This window comes from Oncorhynchus mykiss, chromosome 2 (assembly GCF_057628025.1).
Source record: "Oncorhynchus mykiss isolate SJ-2025 chromosome 2, ASM5762802v1, whole genome shotgun sequence".
NCBI classification, from domain to species: domain Eukaryota; kingdom Metazoa; phylum Chordata; class Actinopteri; order Salmoniformes; family Salmonidae; genus Oncorhynchus; species Oncorhynchus mykiss.
This window is the reverse complement of record NC_143023.1, coordinates 25,933,523-25,954,043: the sequence shown is the minus strand read 5'-3', so window position 1 is coordinate 25,954,043 and position 20,521 is coordinate 25,933,523. Positions and strand designations below refer to the sequence as shown.

Below are 20,521 nucleotides of genomic sequence, written 5' to 3'. Positions count from 1 at the left end.
ACTGATAATCTCCCTCGATCTGGGGCTACACGCAAGATCTCACCCCGTGGGGTCAAAATGATCACAAGAACGGTGAGCAAAAATCCCAGAACCACACGGGGGGACCTAGTGAATGACCTGCAGAGAGCTGGGACCAAAGTAACAAAGCCTACCATCAGTAACACACTATGCCGCCAGGGACTCAAATTCTGCAGTGCCAGACGTGTCCCCCTGCTTAAGCCAGTACATATCCAGGCCCGTCTGAAGTTTGCTAGAGAGCATTTGGATGATCCAGAAGAAGATTGGGAGAATGTCATATGGTCAGATGAAACCAAAATATAACTTTTTGGTAAAAACTCAACTCGTCGTATTTGGAGGACAAAGAATGCTGAGTTGCATCCAAAGAACACCATACCCACTGTGAAGCATGGGGGTGGAAACATCATGCTTTGGGGCTGTTTTTCTGCAACGGGACCAGGACGACTGATCCGTGTAAAGGAAAGAATGAATGGGGCCATGGAAGGAAGTTTTCACTCAAAATCTCATGATACATCAGCAAGGGCATTGAAGATGAAACGTGGCTGGGTCTTTCAGCATGACAATGATCCCAAACACACCGCCCGGGCAACGAAGGAGTGGCTTCGTAAGAAGCATTTCAAGGTCCTGGAGTGGCCTAGCCAGTCTCCAGATCTCAACCCCATAGAAAATCTTTGGAGGGAGTTGAAAGTCTGTGTTGCCCAGCAACAGCCCCAAAACATCACTGCTCTAGAGGAGATCTGCATGGAGGAATGGGCCAAAATACCAGCAACAGTGTGTGAAAACCTTGTGAAGACTTACAGAAAACGTTTGACCTCTGTCATTGCCAACAAAGGGTATATAACAAAGTATTGAGATACACTTTTGTTATTGACCAAATTCTTATTTTCCACCATGATTTGCAAATTAATTAATTACAAATCCTATAATATGATTTTCTGGATTTTTTTTTTCCTAATTTTGTCTGGCATAGTTTGAGTGTACCTATGATGAAAATTACAGGCCTCTCTCATCTTTTTAAGTGGGAGAACTTGCACAATTGGCGGCTGACAAAATACTTTTTTGCCCCACTGTATACACAAACACACACACAAACATAAACGGAGTGCATTCATGGAGAGACACACCTGGTGCATCTTTGCCCCACACTGTCTTTCACTAGAAGTAGGAATAGACCAGCCCCTCCTCATGTATTGTCAAATCAGAAAACAAGACCAAGTAGTTCTCCCCTTTCTCAAACATGAGTCAGGTTACATGGGGAGACATCGAGACCACTGATGATTTAGTGTTGAGTCACACTTTATCCTTCTGTCCTGTTCCAATTGAGGAACATTCCGCAGCCTCAGCTTTTATCTTCTTACAGTATCTGGGGGCTGGGGCCCTCTGGGTATGTGCGGCTTCGGTGGAACCCATACACACACACACACTGACATTCACTCACACACACATATACTCTCTCACAAACACAGATGACACACACACTCACTCACACCCTCCTGGCAAGTCACCTGGCAACATGATCACTACTGTGAGAATAAGACAGATAAATAAATAAAAAGTTGCTGGTGAAAAGGACATTCTGTAATACATATTATTCCCAGGCCACCGACTGGAATGCTCTAATTACTATTGAACTGGTAGGACTGCAGTCTGTGGGTTGGTTGGAGGAACTCTGGTACAATCTTTCCTCCAAGCCTCTGTCCTGATTCCTGTCCATGCCCTCTCAGCAATGTGACAGCTCACTGATAACTGACAGATGTGTGGATTGCGACTGCGTATGTCCTTATCAGTTCTACAGAGAATAAATATGTATTGGACATATTACTGTCATATTAGAGAAATTTCACGAACTGGTGAAAGGTTATGCTTTGTTGCCCTCTAACAAAATATGAATCGATCAGAAGTATTAGGGTCCATGCATGACAGGGCCTGGCCAGAAAACGTGGAGAAATTACATTTGCCATTGACAATCACCATTTTTTAAATTTAGTTTAATAAAATATATCAACGCAAAACGTTAAAAAGGGGGGAGTTCTGTATTTTAGACTGATTTGCCTCATGATTTGTCAACTCTAAGTAAGACAAGATCTCTTTCAGTCACACTGGAGCGCTGCTACAGGCTCTTTGCATGCCTTAACCAATCAGGTTCACAGAAATCGCAGGTCACGCGGGCTGGGCACAATGCACAAAGTTTAAGGCAATCTCCACTTTCCGCTGGTATTTATTTAGCAAGCCTGATAACGCATCACACCAGACAGACACAAAAAATAACTCCTCCGTAAATGTATCCGCCTATGCACTTAAACATTAGCGATCTGACATGCTGTATTGCATGGAAACAATATAATTGTTCAGTCTGATCACTGCTATGTGCCCTGTCTCTGGCCAGGGTGAAGGAAGCAGTAACTTGGTGTATTTATAGCCAATTTGTTTGTGAGAAAATGTGAATTGGATGAAATTTGGTTTATATTCAAACTTGGACTGACTCGACTACCTAGGCGTTTTCAATCCAAAATGATTAACTGGAATTAATCAATAAACACAATAGCTAACAGGCTGAGTACATTTTTAATTAGGCCTAGAGTTGCATAGGGCGGGACAATATGACGCAACAAACCCGCATACAGAAAGCTTTGTCCAATCATGTTGCTTTCTCTGTCTGTGTAAACAACCCAAGTCCTAATATAATTAATATGTAAACTACAAGGTTGCTGCAGTTTGACAGTATTTTCATCTTCCCCAAGAACATTAGTTTGTTTAAACCATGTGACCTGATTAGAACAACTCTGGTCCCATCATAGCCCATGTTAAACCTTAATACAACAGATGAATCACGGCATACCGTATAAGGTCCTGAGTTTTACCTGGTTAGGTTACCAGAACAGGAAAGACTACAGCCCCATAATACATTTTCACCACACCACTCTAGTACGTGTGGTGCCACCTCTGATGCACAGGGTGGAACGTGTGTGTGTGAGAGTGAGTGCACAAAATGTTGACAAAACAAAAAATAATTTGGCCTCACAAAAACGTTTCTCAATTAATTTTCTCAGTAAAACAAACTAGTTAAGAATACCGGATTTCCTCTGTAGCCTAATCAAAATCGTTTCCCGTTTTTCGTCGGTCATGGGGGATGCAAAATATGGCATATTGCATGGAGTCTGTAACGCTGTGTTTAAAAAACGCAAATTAATCTGAGGTGCGACCGCGCAAAAAAACAAACCCTACTGCTGCGTGCGCGAACGCGCTTAAATTGTATAGGCGGTCAGTATTCCTCGAGCACGACACGAATAAAAAACCCAGCTGAAACGTGTGTTTGTCTTCCGCGTCTTCTATTTGGGACAGTAGGTGATATTCGGGTAGGCATTGGACACCGAGTGAATTTAACTTCGCTCTGCCCGCTATCCATCATAAAACCTTATTTTTAAGAATAGTTGTTAATTGACTGCAAAAAACTACCTGGGGCCAGGGATTTCATAGTAGCCAACACCGACTGTGGATTTTGTCACATTGGCATACAATGACAACTTCCACCCGTACAAAGACAGGTAGGGAATACTGTGCGCTCTGTGCAGTGCGTGGAGGTATAGTTGGGAGTTCAAATAGGTTGCTATATTGCCTATTGCAGAATACAGTGCCTAACCTTGTATTGCCATTTTATCATGTTAATTGAATGTTTAACCAGAATCTGAGTGGCATAGTTAGAAACAAGTAATTACTTTGTTTTCTCTGTGTGATACTTCGTTGCGTAATTGTGTTATTGTTGTATTCATATTTGGAACCTCTCAGTGAGATGTTTGCATATCTGAAGTGTACATTACTGTCCACAGGCGCATATATATATATATATATATATATATATATAAATAATGCACTGTTGCATGCAAGAGCTGTCTCACCCTGTAAGAGATAGAAAGGATTACATAGGACCATGAATGGTGACCAAGGCTTGAGCTTGATGGACACAAACTAGGCAACTTTTTTTTAAACCTGTGATTCAGACCAGCCTGTGAACAGAACAACATGCTCTCTGCCCCTCTATGATTTACAGCTAGAACTGCATTGTTGCACAGCAAACCCACCATTTATCTTTACTGAAATATTTGCTAGTCCTTCATAGGAATACTTTTTTTTTGTACCCAGGCTTTGTTTATAGGTACTTGAATGTTATTAAATGTCTCCTTTTGTTAAAGGGGCAATCTGGGATTGTGACATACATTTTAGGACTTTTGAGCCATTGCTGCTTCATGAAGAATATAACTTGTAAATGCCTCGTGAGTTTAGGTCAACTGTTTTACCCAACCAGAACCCAAAATAGTGTTATTTGTTTAGAATAACAATGTTATTCTAAACAAACCCTATATGGTTTCATAACTATCATTTTGATATCATTAATGGTCAGTCCTTGCATCCATGACTCCGTTTATGTTTACTTTTCTCCAGCCCCAACCCTCAGCTGTTTACCAGTTGTTTTTTGCAATCCCAGATTTCCCCTTTAAACATTTCCACTTGGCTTCCTCCAGGCTCCCTGTGATCTGATGGCTATATAAACATTTGTTTGGAATAACAGCCTTAATTACTGGGCTTTTTGGGTGTTTATTTCAGATTTTTGTCTAATCAAGCACAGCGTTTCAACTCTTGATGAGTAGGACTTCGGCCTCGTGCCTTCTCACACGGCTGGAGGTGTATCGTTATTCCCTGTTGTGTGTTAATGCTTACATACATAGATCCAGATTGCTTGAATGAGTGGGCCTTTGACTATGTCTTGTCTTCTCAGATCCTTTGGATTCCACTGATCCCCAGGTTCTGGACTATATGCTGGTTCCTCACCGGAACTTCAACCTGATCAATGGGGTCCACTCTCCCGACGAGGTCGACCAAATCCAGAACTGGGAGATCCGAGACTCCGACATATTCGCCGTCACTTATCCCAAGTCAGGTGAATACTGGAGACAGCATGGATGTACTTACCTAGAATACCCAGTTGATTACCACTTTTAAAAAACATTCCTGCATACCTCTTTTATCTCTAAGATCCTCTTACACAGTTTCAGCTCAACTGAGTAGATCTCGTTCAGCGAGTTTACTTTGCTTATCTGTTAATGGGCTCTGTTCTCGACCTGTATCAGTCCAGCAGCCCAGATAAGTGAAAGAAATGTCCTAGTTGTTTTAAGCCAACAACTGGTATTTTCGCTAATCTCCCTGCGCAGAATCCTGCCCGCATCCTTACATTAGGTGGAATGCTGCCATGCCCTGTTATTCTCCCCTTGGCTGAAAACAATGGTTTAAACCAGGCTAGATTAAAGTGTATCAGACCGATGTCCCATAAGCATCGTATCAGACTGATGTCCCATAAGCATCGTATCAGAGCAGGAGTAGCACAGTGATGGTAGGCAGGACAATGTCCACATTCAAATACACTATATATACAAATTAGTGGATTTGGCTATTTCAGCCACACCAGTTGCTGACAGGTGAATAAAATCAAACACCACCATGCAACCGTCATAGACAAACATTGGCAGTAGAATGGCTTTACTGAGGAGCTCAGTGACTTTCAACGTGGCGCCATCATAGGATGCCACCTTTCCAACAAGTCAGTTCGTCAAATTTCTGCCATGCTAGAGTTTCCCCGGTCAACTGTTATTGTGAAGTGGAAACGTCTCAGCTGCGAAGTAGTAGGCCACACAAGCTCACAGAACGGGACCGCCGAGTGCTGAAGCACGTAGCGCATTAAAAATCGTCTGTCCTCGGTTGCAACACTCACTACCGAGTCCCACACTGCCTCTGGAAGCAACATCAGCACAGAAACTGTTAGTCGGGAGCAACATGAAATGGGTTTTCATGGCCGAGTAGTTGCGCATGGTGATCTTAGACTTGTGTGCAATGCCAAGCGTCGGCTGGAGTGGTGTAAAGCTCACCGCCATTGGACTCTGGATTAGTGGAAACACCTTCTCTGGAGTTATGAATCACACTTCACCATCTGGCAGTCCGACGGACGAATCTGAGTTTGTCGGATCCCAGGAGACCGCAACCTGACCCAATGCATAGTGCAAACTGTAAAGTTTGGTGGAGGAGGAATAATGGTATTGGGCTGTTTTTCATAGTTCGGGCCAGGCTCCTTAGTTCCAGTGGAAGGAAATCTTAACCCTACAGCGTACAATAACATTGTAGACGATTCTATGCTTCCAACTTTGTGGCAACAGTTTGGGAAGGCCCTCTCCTGTTTCAGCATGACAATACCCCGTGCACAAAGCAAGGTCCATACAGAATGGTTTGACGAGATCGGTGCAGAAGAACTTGACTGGCCTTCACAGAACCCTGACCTCAACCCCAACGAACACCTTTGGGATGAATTGGAACGCCGACTGCAAGCCAGGCCTAATTGGCAAACATCAGTGCCCAACCTCACTAAGGCTCTTGTGGCTGAATGAATGCAAGTCCCTGCAGCAATGTTCCAACATCTAGTGGAACGTCTTCCCCAAAGAGTGGAGGCTGTTATAGCAGCAAAGGGGGGACCAACTCCAAATGAATGCCCATTTTGGATTGAGATGTTCGACGAGCAGGTGTCCACATACTTTTTAGTGTAAAATCCCTGAGAAACAAAAGTTCACTACATTTTCCCCAATAAAAATAACCCCTGAATTGTCAGTTAAACAGTGTGTGGGTGTTATCAAATCAAGGTAGTGCAGTGAGGTGAAAGGGCCAAGCTATCCAGTATTGTACATTGTATGGTAGGACTGACATTGAAGTTTAAATTGAATTGAAATTACCTCTGGGTGACCTGTGATTGACAGGGACGATCTGGATGCAGCAGATTCTGACTCTGATAGAAGCCAAAGGGGACGTCACTCCAAACACAGAGCATCTCAACGCGCAGCGCGTCCCATGGATCGAGCTGATTGGTAGTGAGAAGGAGTTTAACGCTACCCCTTCCCCCAGGCTACGGGTCACCCACCTGCAGTACAAGTTCATGCCTCTCGCCATCAGACAAAAGAGGGGAAAGGTCAGTGGAATGCAAGGCAAATTTTGGTAACACTTGGGTATTATTCTGTGGTATTAGCACTTAGCATAATTAGCACTTTGGTATTGGTGTTAGCCTGCATGTATAATGCTTTATTACTTGTTATGTATGAGCCTTTTTAATGCCTTATAAGGCTTTTAATATTTTATATCTCTGTGTATCAAAATACTCTAAATGGTCAGTATACATGCTTATCATAAGTCTTAGAATGCATAATACCTGCAGGCTTTAAATTAAGTGTTACCCGAAGTCTATTTTCACTATTTGTCATTACCTTCAGGATTACTTTCATTAAATTATTACCACTGATATTGATGGATCGTTTTTTGTAGACAATCTATTGCTATGCAGTATGATCTTGCTTCCCTAAGGTGATCTATGTGGCCAGAAACCCTAAGGATGTTCTCGTGTCCTATTACCACTTCCACAAATATGCAGCCATGCTGGAGACACCGAAGGACTTCAATGATTTCTTTGAGAAATTCATGGAAGGGAAAGGTAAGTAGAATGTGTGCCTTTGGTCCTATTAAGGACTATGAATATCGTACATGATGTGCAAAGCCAAGTATTTTTTTTCTATGGGGACTAGCCAACAATGCGTTACGCTTACAGTTAAGTCAGTTAATTGTGATTATTTTTAAATGAATGATGTCGAAAGCCTTCTAAACACTTTCATCTGTAGTATCCTTAGGTTCAGCTGTGCTTTCATGGTGGTAGGCTGGGTATGAAGCATCCATTTGAGTCTTTGCTGTGTGTGTTGCAGTTTTTGGGAACTGTTGGTTTGAGCACATCAAGACGTGGTACGCTAATAGAGACAACATGAACTTCCTGTACATCACATATGAAGAGATGATCAAGGTACCAATGGTGGCAAAACCTACCTGTCCATCTACTTGTCCATCCTGTCCTGTACTCGGAGTTGGCTTGTGAGTTTACATGAGTCTCAAAGCATGAACGGTGTGTGTGTTGCAGGACCTGCGCTCCATGGTGGAGAGGATGTGCAGGTTTCTAGGGAAGGATTTGACAGAGGAGCAGATGGCCAGTGTGGTGGAACACAGCACCTTTAGAACCATGAAACAGAACCCGCAGGCTAACTACAAGACGGTGCCCGACTCCCTGCTTGACCACAACAAGGGCACGTTTATGAGGAAAGGTATGCCCGTCACACCTAAGTCATAATATAATGTGATAACAGAATCAATACACTTTGGTATGAGGATTGCACAAGCTTTCAGCCTTAATCAAGCCAAGGGCAACCACAAAGGCCTTACAGTACTGTACTTGTAACACCAGGCCCCCACACATTTACACTGAACCAATGTTCCGATAGATATACAACCATCCGGATTATAATCTGTGCAAACCTAAAGAACAATTAAATTGATACTTTTTGATTTTATAGGGCAATTCTGCCACTTTTCAACCTCATATTCATGATCTCTGGAATCATACCTGTGTCTACATATGTGAAAATGGTGAGTTAAAAAGCTAATGTCCTATTCTTTTTAAAATCTGTGACATCACAGGATAGGATTAAAAGTAAGAAACTGTGATTTACAACAAGTTTCTAGCCAGAGGAAGGGTATTTTCTTGCTCCGCACGTCACCGCGAATCTCCTAGTGTTTGATGTTCTCGGGTAGAACTTTAACCTTAGATGTTTAGATACGAAATGTGCCATTTTCACATACTGTATGTATTATGCTGGAGATAATGAAAATGGTGGAATTGCCCTTTTAATACTATTTTTACATTGACTGATTTCCATCCACACTCTGACAGGGACCATTGGGGACTGGAAGAACCATTTCACTGTTGCACAGAGCGAGAGATTTGACAGTGTCTTCCAGGAGAAGATGAAGGACCTGCCCCTCTCTTTTGCTTGGGACATCAATGACATCACTAGTGTCACGTGATGACATCCTAGTCACGTCTTGCAGGGATGTTTTTAATCCTTGGGCGGGCCCCCTAAGCATTTTTTCAGGTCACCTAAGTCCAAATAGTGTAAAAAGAAAAAACATTTTTTTTAGGATGGAAAAACGCTTTTACTGTAAACTTAAATGACTAAATGCCTTTTTTTATACCACAGCATTGTTGAATACTTGTTTATGATGTACAGAATGTGGGCATTTATCCCTTACATAAAATAACCTTTGAAAACTGTCACCTAAATAAATACTAGAAAGTCAGAAAGTCAGGGCCAATTGAAAAATCCCTCAAATAATTAATTTAGCACTACATATTTCATGTTTGAGCAAAATAACACAGAATTAGCCATCGCAAAATGCATAGAATCGCAGGGAATTTGCTTTAAAACGGCGAAGATGAGGGTCTCTAAAATGTTCTCTAAAATTCATGCCCCTGCCACGTCCACCACCTAAGCCCATTATTAATCCAGAAAAAAACACTGCCTTGGTTACAAGTAACCCTAGATAACTTAATAAGCTAGTTATACTGAACAAAAATGTTTCATGAGTTGAAATAAAAGATGCCAGAAATTTTCCATACACACAAAAAGCTTATTTCTTCTGTTATTCATTGCACAAATGTGTTTACATCCCTGTTGGTGAGCATTTTTCCATTTGCCAAGATAATCCATCCACCTGTCTCAAGTTGAGGGAGTGTGCAATTGGCATGCTGACTGCAGGAATATCCACCAGAGCTGTTGAATGTTAATTTCTCTACCATAAGACACCTCCGTTTTAGAGAATTTGGCAGTACGTCCAACTGACCTCACACCATGCATAACCACGCCAGCCCAGGACCTCCACATCCGGCTTCTTCACCTGCGGGATCGTCCGAGACCAGCCAACCAAAGAAATTCTGCACACTGTCAGAAATCATCTCGGGGAAACACATCTGTGTCCCAACCAGTTTCTTGACCTGACTGCAGTTTGGCATCATAACCAACCTCTGTGGCAAATGCTCATTTTCGATGGCCACTGGCATGCTGGAGAAGTGTGCTCTTCACAAATTAATCTGTTTCAATTGTACTGGGCAGACAGCATATGTGGCGTTGAGTGGTTTGCCGATGTCAACGTTGCGAACAGAGTGCCCCACGGTGGGGTTATGGTATGGGCAGGCATAAACTACAGACAACAAACATAATTACATTTTATCGATGGCAATTTGAATGCACAGAGATACCATTACAAGATCCTGAGGTCTATTGTCATGCCATTCATCCACCGCCATCACCTCATGTTTCAGCATGATAATACACAGCCCCATGTTGCAAGGATTTTCATTCCTGGAAGTTGAAAATGTCCCAGTTCTTCCATGGCCTGCATACTCACCAGACATGTCAACTGTTGAGCATGTTTGGGATGCTCTGGATCAACATATGACAGCGTGTTCCAGTTCCTGCTAATATCCACAGCTATTGAAAAGAAGTGGGACAACATTCCGAAGGCCACAATCAACAGCCTGATCAACTATGCGAAGATGTTGCTCTGAGGCAAATGGTCATACCAGATACTGACTGGTTGTCTGATCCACACCCTTACCTTTTGAAGGTATCTGTGACCAACAGAATCTTCTCTGTATTCCCAGTCATGCAAATCCATAGATTAGGGCCTAATGAATTTTTCAACTGATTTACTTATATGAACTGTAACTCAGTAAAATCTTTGAAATTGTTGCATTTATATTTTGGTTCAGTGTAGTAGCCATCAATCCAAAATGTATATTAAGTTATCTATTTTACAGAGGGAAAAATAGTTTTGCAAGTGTACAGTAACTTCTCATGCGCTGTACCCACAGTTTCAGTCAGTTAATGTATAAAAAACATATTCATAAAGTTTAAAGAATTGAAATATATATTTTTAAAATCAATTGTCTTGTCTCATTTTAGCTATATGGTGATAGAATAAGGAAACAGTGAATTCAACCAGTCTTTAAGGTTATGTTCCGTAACAAAGTGCTGCTGCCCTCTGTGGACCAGTCAGGGTTTCTACAACTGCCTTGTGAATTCCAAGCCGGCAAGCACCTATTCCCTATTTTTCCACATTCAGATTATCTAGATGGCAATGTAAAGTCCTTAGTCCCCCACATCCAAGAAAAGTACTTAAAACAATTCACTCATCGAAAGCAAGTCTAAGAAAGAGGCAGACTGTTCTATGTGAGCTATTTCTATGCTACCTGTTTAAGTATCTTTTGTTTTGTACACCAGCTTCAAACTACTGGCAAGATTTTTGTTTATGGAAAAGACATGTCACAGAGGTTTAGATGGTACAATGATTCTCTACACTATACTTGTTTTGTCAAACTGAAATTAAGCAAACTAGAATATTTGTGACCAGGAAATGGTGAAGAGATTTCTGCATAGTGCATCTTTAATGGCATCCGGGTATAAATCAACTCATTGACAAGGGTTTATAAATGCCTTGAGGTGATTCTGTGTTTACAGTCAACTGGAGTTATAGTTCATGTTTAGAACAAATGTGGGAGTTATTGGTTGTCTTCTCTGTGCTTGGTCAGATACTGTGACTCCCCTTCCTGTGATGATCCCCTCCTGTTAGTATCGGTTGCGTTCAAAGTCGTAAATATTAGTCGTGCTGCGCATCTCAGACTAATTCTATATCTCATTGATGTCGTTCCTGAGATGCAAAACACTTCTCCAGGCATTGGGGGATCTGAAATCTGTGCAGCGCAACGTGACTGCAATAAAGATGATCTGGGACCGGACCTGGTTTCAAATACTATTTCAAATCATTTCAAATGCTTTCTTCTGGGCTTGATTGAACATAAATAGTATTTGAAAACAGGTCTGCCTGGAACATGCCCATGGCATCTTTCTCTTCTTCCTAGTTCAGTCCTCATCACTGCCCAGTGCCAGAGGGTCAAAGTCAGGGTCGTCTTCATCCAGGTCAAGTTCCTCAAGGTCCTGGAAGAGGGACTCGTCCACTTCAACACTGTTTCCAGCTGAACGGGAGGGAAGCGCAAAGTCATTGTACAACCTTTTACAGATCCCCCTCGCTAATCACCATACTTCTCTTACCTCAGACATACTGAGGCAAACGCGCACAAACACACACACACACACACTACAGTTGTATAACTCCGCTATACTTACAATCTTCCAGGAACTGTATATCTGATGTGTCAAGATTGTGATCGGTCTCAAATAGCTTTTTTCCTGGTAGAGAAAAAAAAGTGTTAATCATGTACAAATGCCAAGACGCTCACCAACCATTGAGAACCTTGTCTCAAATGGTGGACTGGACCTCACTTTACATGCACTGACAGCTACATTGGTATGTGTTCATATAAAGTAGAGGTCGACCGATTAATTAGGGCTGATTTCAAGTTCTCATATCAATCGGAAATCTGTATTTTTTAAATACCTTTATTTAACTAGGCAAGTCAGTTAAGAACACATTCTTATTTTCAATGACTGCCTAGGAACGGTGGGTTAACTGCCTTGTTCAGGGGCAAAACGACAGATTTCCACCTTGTCAGCTCGGGGACCCAATCTTGCAACCTTACAGTTAACTAGTCCAACGCAATAACGACCTGCCTCTCTCTCGTTGCACTCCACAAGGAGACTGCCTGTTATGCGAATGCAGTAAACCAAGTTAAGTTGCTAGCTAGCATTAAACTTATCTTAAAAAACAAACATTCATTCAAACAGCATTTTCGTGCGTTTTGCCAGCAGCTTTTCATTGTGCGTCAAGCATTGCGCCGTTTATGACTTCAAGCCTATCAACTCCCGAGATGAGGCGGGTGTAACCAATGTGAAAAGGCTTGCTAGTTAGCGCGTGCTAATAGCGTTTCAAACGTCACTCGCTCTGAGCCTTCTAGTAGTTGTTCCCCTTGCTCTGCATGGGTAATGCTGCTACGAGGGTGGCTGTTGTCATTGTGTTCCTGGTTCGAGCCCAGGGAAAAGCGAGGAGAGGGAAGGAAGCTATACTGTTACACTGGCAATATTAAAGTGCCTATAAGAACATCCAATAGTCAAAGGTTGATGAAATAATGGTATAGAGGGAAATAGTCCTATAATAACTACAACCTAAAACTTCTTACCTGAGAATATTGAAGACTCATGTTAAAAGGAACCACCAGCTTTCATATGTTGAGCAAGGAACTTAAACGTTATTGTTCTTACATGGCACATATTGGACTTTTACTTTCTTCTCCAACACTTTGTTTTTGCATTATTTAAGCCAAATTGAACATGTTTCATTATTTATTTGAGGCTAAATTGATTTTATTGATGTATTATATTGAGTTAAGTGGTAATTCAGTATTGTCGTAATTGTCATTATTACAAATAATGAAACAAAATAAAAATGTTTAAAAAAAAATATATATAAAAAAATTTTTAAAAAATTGGCCGATTAAATCGATATCGGCTTTTTTGGTCGTCCAATAAATCGGTATCGGCGTTGAAAAATCATAAAAATCGGTCGACCTCTAATATAAAGTCCTTCTGGGCAAACTCCCTCTACCTCTGTAGCCTGCTCTCCTTCACCACTAGCAGTTACAGACATGGTCTTCAATATGGTTGCTACTTAAAGTCCCCAGGGCCATTACCAAGTTAGGACTACCTTTTCCTACTGTGCACTAGAGGCATGTAATTAACTAACTATCTATGTTCAGGAGGAGTGTAAATGTTTCCTGTAGGCCGGATCGTGTTGTGCTGATTGTATGTTTTACATTTTGTAATGTTGTATTGACTGCTGCCGCTTTCTTGACCAGGTCTCCCTGTTAAAAGAGACTCAATGGACTTCTCCTGGTTAAATAAAAGAAATGCAGAAACTTGAAGCACTTGAGTTCCTGTTTTGACTGTACATGATGGCGGAGATGTAGCATCCAGATTAGGGTTTAATATTTTCCAGGTATTTTCCAAATGTTCCATCCTGAGAATAAATCATTTCTCTACCGGTAACCAGGTATTTCCCGCCAAAACTGGAAGTGCCATTCAAAAGCATATAAATAGGCCTGTCTGGATTTTATTGAAAATTCAAGCCTGATGCTACCTGAGCCTGATGAGCCATACATTAAAATACATTGTAGGCCGCATGTGCTGCTCAGTAAAATGTACAAGTATAGGCTAGCGAATTTGATCGAAATATAATAGGGTCTGTTTGTATAATTAGTAGGCTGACGCATATATACACCTTTCATAATATTTCCCCAAATGTTATTAGCCTACTTCTTGTTGATTCAATCCTTCCTCACTTTCAACAGTTAAAGTTGGCATTATCTTCATTCTAAAGACATCCTTGAATAATACAGGACTAGAATTAGATGTAGAAGGCTTTCACTTCAAAGACTGAATGGCTATGGGTCTGAACAAATAACTTCTATAGTCTACAGGCATCACACATTGACTATTATTTCAAACTACCCGTGAGTTTTATTGGCTGCTGCATTCAACTTTCAGTAAACAAGAGCTTCCGTCTCCGAATAGTCTATTGGTATAAGAAATACTATGAAAAATCATGTCCAGCAAGCTATTCCAGTCTAGCTTTTCCTGCATGGGAAAGGAGAGGGGCCAGTGGAACACTGATGAGTGCTTATTGCGCAAGAGACCGAGGCTATAAGTTAGAAGATTATTATGCATAACCCATCATTAATTAGCTAAATATAAGGCTAATACTGAATTGAATGTATTACCTGAAAGAGGTAGGCTAAGACATCTAGAACAGGATTATCTATTTTGGATGCAATTTAAATGACGTTGATGGAGAGAGAGACTGACAAAGTGCACTGATTTAAAGCAATGATATTCGAGATAGCTGCTGTTTTAAAACGGCCTGAAAAAAAAAAAAAAAAAGAAGCCAGATGGAGATGGGTAAATTAGACATGTATTTGGTCTTTATATTACTGAAGCATAGACTATGCAAATGTACCTGTCACTAGAAGAAAAGTTACCATGATGAGATGATAGGTCTACATGCATTGTGAACTGTGCTCCATACTAAAATGGGCTGTCTGTCCCCACCCTGAGCACGCATGATTTATCATAGAGGCCGTAGAGAAGCCAGATTTAGACATTGCATATAATTTAACAGTTCCATTTCAAGCCAAGCTGTTCGTATAACTAATTTAATATATTTACCAGTGTCTCGCAGTTATTGATCCTGGGAAAAGGGAGTGATTTTGGGCTGTAAATCCCAGTAAATCTCAGTAACCAGGTTCCCGCCATTTAACCCTAATCCAGATGGCTCTTGGCTGGGGATGAAGAGGGGTTTGGGGGGTAGACGCATACCTGTGAGTTTAATCTTTCCAGCCTGCTGTTGTTCCTCCTCTTTCTGCCGTTTCCTCCTCAACTCAGCCATCTCCAGCTCAAACTTGGCTTTCCATGACAGGAAGTTCTCGATGGTGACCACTGTTCCTTGGAAGAGCACCTTCTCAGCCTCCTCCGCTGCCTCCTCTTTTCGCCTCTTCTCTTCCTCTCTTCTGTTTTTTATCTCGTCGACTAATTCGTTCAGTTTGTCCTGAACTGCTGTAACTAGGGTGAATATCATCACCATTCCAAGGTTTTCCTCAGCCTAGAAAAATGTAAAAACACAGATGTACGCGTTGTCATTGCCGAGTAAGGCTGAATAGACAGGCGGAGAGAGACTGCCGGACAAACATACAGAGCTGCAGTAAGGCGAGAATGATGAAACAGACCGTGAGTGAGTGAATGAGTAGGGCTGTTAGCCAGTGATTGTAAAGCAAATAACTGCCGGTCTCGCGGAAATTGACCGTTAATTAACAAACATTTAGCATCTCCCGTCTTCCACGCATAGCCTACAAGCCACTGACGCAGACCCTTGGAACATCTACATTTGAAAAATGGCTATGCCAAATGGCTGTGGGCTACACTAGTTCATTTAGCATTTGCTTCGAATTGCGTGGCGTTATTTTAAAGTATGAAGAATACAATTAAACAAAGCTGAATAAAATAGATAGGATATTTTCTCCAAACTATTTGAGGGAATGTGCACATGTGGCTATTCTGTGTTGAGGGGTTAACAAAGAAACCGGTACTCCTATATGTTTAATTCAGAGGTATTTATGTAACTTTAGTTGTGATATATGTTTAGATTTTTTAATACATTCTAAGGTTGCGTGATGCAACTAAAGATGACATGAAAAAAGTTGTATGAAAGGCATGAGCTCTGCTTTGTTTTTTTTTTTGTGCAGGCTGTAAACACTTCATCAGTCTCTTTCACAATTTGCCTTGAATTTCCCGGCTGCATCCCCTTTGTGTGGCCATAATGATGCCCCTAAACAAAGTCCATGTCTTCTGTGACCTCCACAAGTCTGGTTCATCCTTGGGAGAAATGTCCAAACACCTGAAGGTACCACGTTCACCTGTACAAACAATGGTACGCAAGTATAAACACCATGGGACCACGCAGCCGTTATAATGCTCAGGAAGGAGACGCCTTCTGTCTCCTAGAGATGAACGTAATTTGGTGCGAAAAGTGCAAATCAATCCCAGATTAGCAGCAAAGGACCTTGTGAAGATGCTGGAGGAAAGAGGTACAAAAGTATCTATATCCACAGTAAAACGAGTCCTATATCGACATAACCTGCAAGGCCGCTCAGCAAGGAAGAAGCCACTGCTCCAAACCTGCCATAAAAAAAGCAGTTGCAAACCATGGGGATAAATATCAAACTTTTTGGAGAAATGTCCTCTGGTCTGATGAAACAAGAATGGAACTGTTTGGCCATAATGACCATCGCTATGTTTGGAGGAAAAAGGGGGAGGTGTGCAAGCCAAAGAACACCATCCCATCCGTGAAGCACAGGGGTGGCAGCATCATGTTGTGAGGGTGCTTTGCTGCAGGAGGGACTGGTGCACCTGGCAAATAAATGGCATCATGAGGAAATAAAATGATGTGGATATATTGAAGCAACATCTCAAGACATCAGTTAGTTAAAGTTAAAGCTTGGTCACAAATGGGTCTTCCAAAGCATACTTCCAAAGTTGTGGCAAAAATTGCATAAGGACAACAAAGTCAAGGTATTGGAGTGGTCATCACAAAGCCCTGACCTCAATCCCATAGAAAATGTGTGGGCAGAACTGAAAAGGTGTGCGCTAGCAAGGAGGCCTGACTCTGTCAGGAGGAATGGGCCAAAATTCACCCAATTTATTGTCGGAAGCTTGTGGAAGGCCACCCGAAACGTTTGACCCAAGTAAAACAATTCAAAAGGCAATGCTACCAAATACTAATTGAGTGTATGTAAACTTCTGACCCACTGGGAATGTGATGAAAGAAATAAAAGCTGAAATAAATCACTACTATTATGACATTTCACATTCTTGAAATAAAGTGGTGATCCTAACTGACCTAAGACAGGGAATTTTTACTAGGATTGAATGTCAGGAATTGTGAAAAACTGAGTTTAAATCTATTTGGCTAAGGTGTATGTAAACTTCTGACTTCAACTGTACATACGGTCACTGTGGGGACGCCGTCGTCGATGCACTTATTGATGAAGCTGTTGACTGAGGTGGTATACTCCTCAATGCCATTTGATGAATCCCGGAACATATTCCAGTCTGTGCTAGCAAAACAGTCCCGTAGCATAGCATCCGCATCATTTGACCACTTCCGTATTGTGCGCGTCACTGCTACTTCCTGCATTGCTTGTAAGCAGGAATCCGGAGGATATAATTATGGTCAGATTTGCCAAATGGAGGGTGGGGGAGAGCTTTGTATGCATCTCTGTGTGTGGAGTAAAGGTGGTCTAGAGTTTTTTTCCCCCTCTAGTTGCACATGTGACATGCTGGTAAATATTTGGCAAAACTGATTTAAATTTGCCTGCATTAAAGTCCCCGGCCACTAGGAGCGCCACTTCTGGGTGAGCATTTTCTTGTTTGCTTATGGCCTTAGAGTTGGTTGAGTGCGGTCTTAATGCCAGCATCGGTCTGTGGTGGCAAATTGACAGCTACGAATAATATAGATGCACTCTTACAATACACTATTGGTAGATAGTGTGGTCTACAACTTATCATAAGGTGCAATTCCTCGATAAGGTGCAATACTTCTTTAGTATTAGACATCGCCCACCAGCTATAATTGACAAAAAGACACACCCCCACCCCTCGTCTTACCAGACGTAGCTTCTTTGTTCTGCCGGTGCATTGAAACTCCCTCCAGTTCTATATTACCCGTGTCGTCGTTCAGCCATGAGTGAAACATAAGATATTACAGTTCTTAATGTCCCGTTGGTAGGGCAATCATAAGTCATCAATTTTATTTTTCAATGATTGCATGTTAGCAAGTAGAATTGATGGCAGTGGGAGATCACTCGCTCGCTTTCGGATTCTTAAAAGGCAGCCTGATCTGCGTTCTCTTTTCCTCCTTTTCTTCACTCAAATGACGGGGATCTGGGCCTGTTCCCGAGGGAGCAGTGTATCTTTCTCGTCGAACTTGTTAAAGGAAAAAGCTTCTTCCAATTCGTGGTGAGTAATCCCAGTTCTCATCTCCAGAAGTTATTTTCAGTCATAAGAGATGGTAGCAGCAACATTATGTACAAAATAAATTGAAAAATAAAAAAATTACAAAAAAACGAACAAAATAGCACAATTGGTTACGGCATGTAAAACGACAGCCATCCTCTTCGGCGCCATCTTACCACATCATTCACAAGGCTAATATTGTCACCCATCACAATATTCTTGATGTAATTTAGTCTTTACATATAGTAAATAATATGCGTGAAATTTGTTTTGAAATGGACCATTATGCATGCACCGGTCTTGAAACAGGGGCAGCGGGGAAAAAAAAATACATCATCTTTGCACTTAAATAGCAAATGGAAGGACCCTATTGGGGTTCATTTTCATGCCAGCCAGGTAGGCTATACTCCTGTTTTAAAGAGAAGCAATGTGCTTAATATTAGGAAGATTGAGAAATAAATATAGTAGGTCTAGCCTATAGAAAGCTGATGGGATCCTCCTCTATTTACTAGAGGCCATTACTCTGTTTTTTCACGCAATTGCATAGCCTATAGAAATGTTGCGCTCATCAGCTCTCATGAAGTGTTTGATTTGATTTCCAATTACATTTGCATTGATGTCAGTGATTTGAGGGACAATAGAGTGCAGAGTACCAGGCAGTTAGCAAGTTTGGTAGGCTACTAATGACCATGAGCAGCATCAGAGCTTGGAGAAGTCTAATTACAGTGACTAAACTGTCACATGGAATTTGACTGCCATCATGACTCGGTAATAGTCACCGTAACAGCCCTATGAGTGAGTGTGTGCACATGCGTGTAACAGACCTGCTGCTGCAGTAAGGTGAGGATGCCCTCTGCGTCTGAATCCTCCAGGTTCTCCTGGGAGTATATCTCCCACAGCGGCACCTCATCGGGATACTTCTCCACATAGGTGAACTGTAGAGTCACTTCAATCGCTACAATAACAGAGGCATTAGGTTAACAAATAAACAAACAATAAATGTAGTAGAACCCTAGCCTGGTCCCAGATCCGTAAGTGCTTTAGCCAACTCGACTGACGAGTCATATGGGACCAGGCTAGTGTAGCTGAACAGATCTACACAAGACTCGGGAAAGAGAGTGATAGGTTAGGTTACTTTCATCGTTTTCCCCTGCGTCCGATGTCACAGTGATGGTGAAGCTGGTGGGCACCTCTGATAGCACTACAGGAGGGCCAAAACAAATATGAAAGTCAGCAGAGCAGTCACATCATTGTTATGCAAATTAATACAAATCAAAAAGTTGCTCTAAAATAATTTCGCTATTGAAAAGTGGAAGATGTTGACTATGATCAACTCACCTGCTGGAGAGCCTGACTAACTGTATGGCACTGTAAGTGCAGTTGAGTGTGTTTAGCTAGCTAAAGAGGACAGTGGCACTGACTAACTTTGAGTGTGTGGTGATCGAGGGCGTTTCATTATGTGATCGTTAGCTAAAACAATCTCTCCTAGATATTGAGGGTTGTTGGCTTGCTAGCTAGCCAGCTAAATTGGCACCACACTGCTAACCTGCGTTAGCCAGCTGGCTAGCAAGCGTTTGCCAGCTTGGAAACCAACCGAGACAAACTCGTAGAAAACTAACCTGTAAACGAGTCCGGGTAAATTGACTCTATAGCTTCCAGCTCGTTTCGCTGCTCCTCAGCGTAATCTGTCATTTTCTTCTACTATGGTCCATCAATGAGCTAGCAAAGTTAACCAACCGGGCACAGACGTGTGCGTGCTCAAAGAAGGGCCCACCAAAGACTTTTATATAACCAAGATAAACCTTAGCTTGTCATTTCCAATGGGAACAAAATAGTCATAGTGGGCAGAACAAGCAAGCGCTAGCGCTATCCTATTGGCGCGTTGTAGTATGTATTTTGCATATTTCCGTTAGGGAACGCCTACCCTTTGAAGTGCTCGTGTGCAATAACTCAATTCGACTTTGCACTCCTAAACAGCGTGATTTTGTAAAACGTTTGAAAATGGCGGAGTCTACAAGACTTAGTCTGTTCTGTTCATAATATATTCTAGTTTTGGGAACAGAAAACTATATTGAGAT

The 20,521-nt window shown here is 41.8% G+C and overlaps 2 protein-coding genes across 3 annotated transcripts; one reads left to right on the top strand and one right to left on the bottom strand.

The window, feature by feature from the left end:
• The first annotated feature begins 3,121 nt into the window (after positions 1–3,121).
• Positions 3,122–9,553, top strand: LOC110485095 (amine sulfotransferase). Of its 2 annotated transcripts, none has more exons than XM_021556158.3 (7): positions 3,122–3,563; positions 4,793–4,954; positions 6,813–7,021; positions 7,411–7,537; positions 7,803–7,897; positions 8,012–8,192; positions 8,819–9,553. In XM_021556158.3, the coding sequence occupies exons 1-7, from the start codon at positions 3,536–3,538 to the stop codon at positions 8,950–8,952; spliced, it is 936 nt and encodes a 311-aa protein (XP_021411833.3). In that variant the 5' UTR covers positions 3,122–3,535; the 3' UTR covers positions 8,953–9,553. The 2 variants fall into 2 exon arrangements, with proteins under 2 accessions (XP_021411833.3, XP_021411835.1); XM_021556160.3 differs by having other exon boundaries at positions 3,273–3,374.
• Positions 9,554–11,355: 1,802 nt separating this feature from the next.
• rwdd1 (RWD domain containing 1) lies at positions 11,356–20,203 on the bottom strand. The gene is given in 6 exon segments (NM_001160642.2): positions 11,356–11,959; positions 12,111–12,173; positions 15,252–15,534; positions 19,268–19,398; positions 19,579–19,644; positions 20,063–20,203. Coding segments are annotated over 6 exon segments (729 nt in total). The 5' UTR covers positions 20,136–20,203; the 3' UTR covers positions 11,356–11,846.
• Between the last annotated feature and the right edge of the window lie 318 nt (positions 20,204–20,521).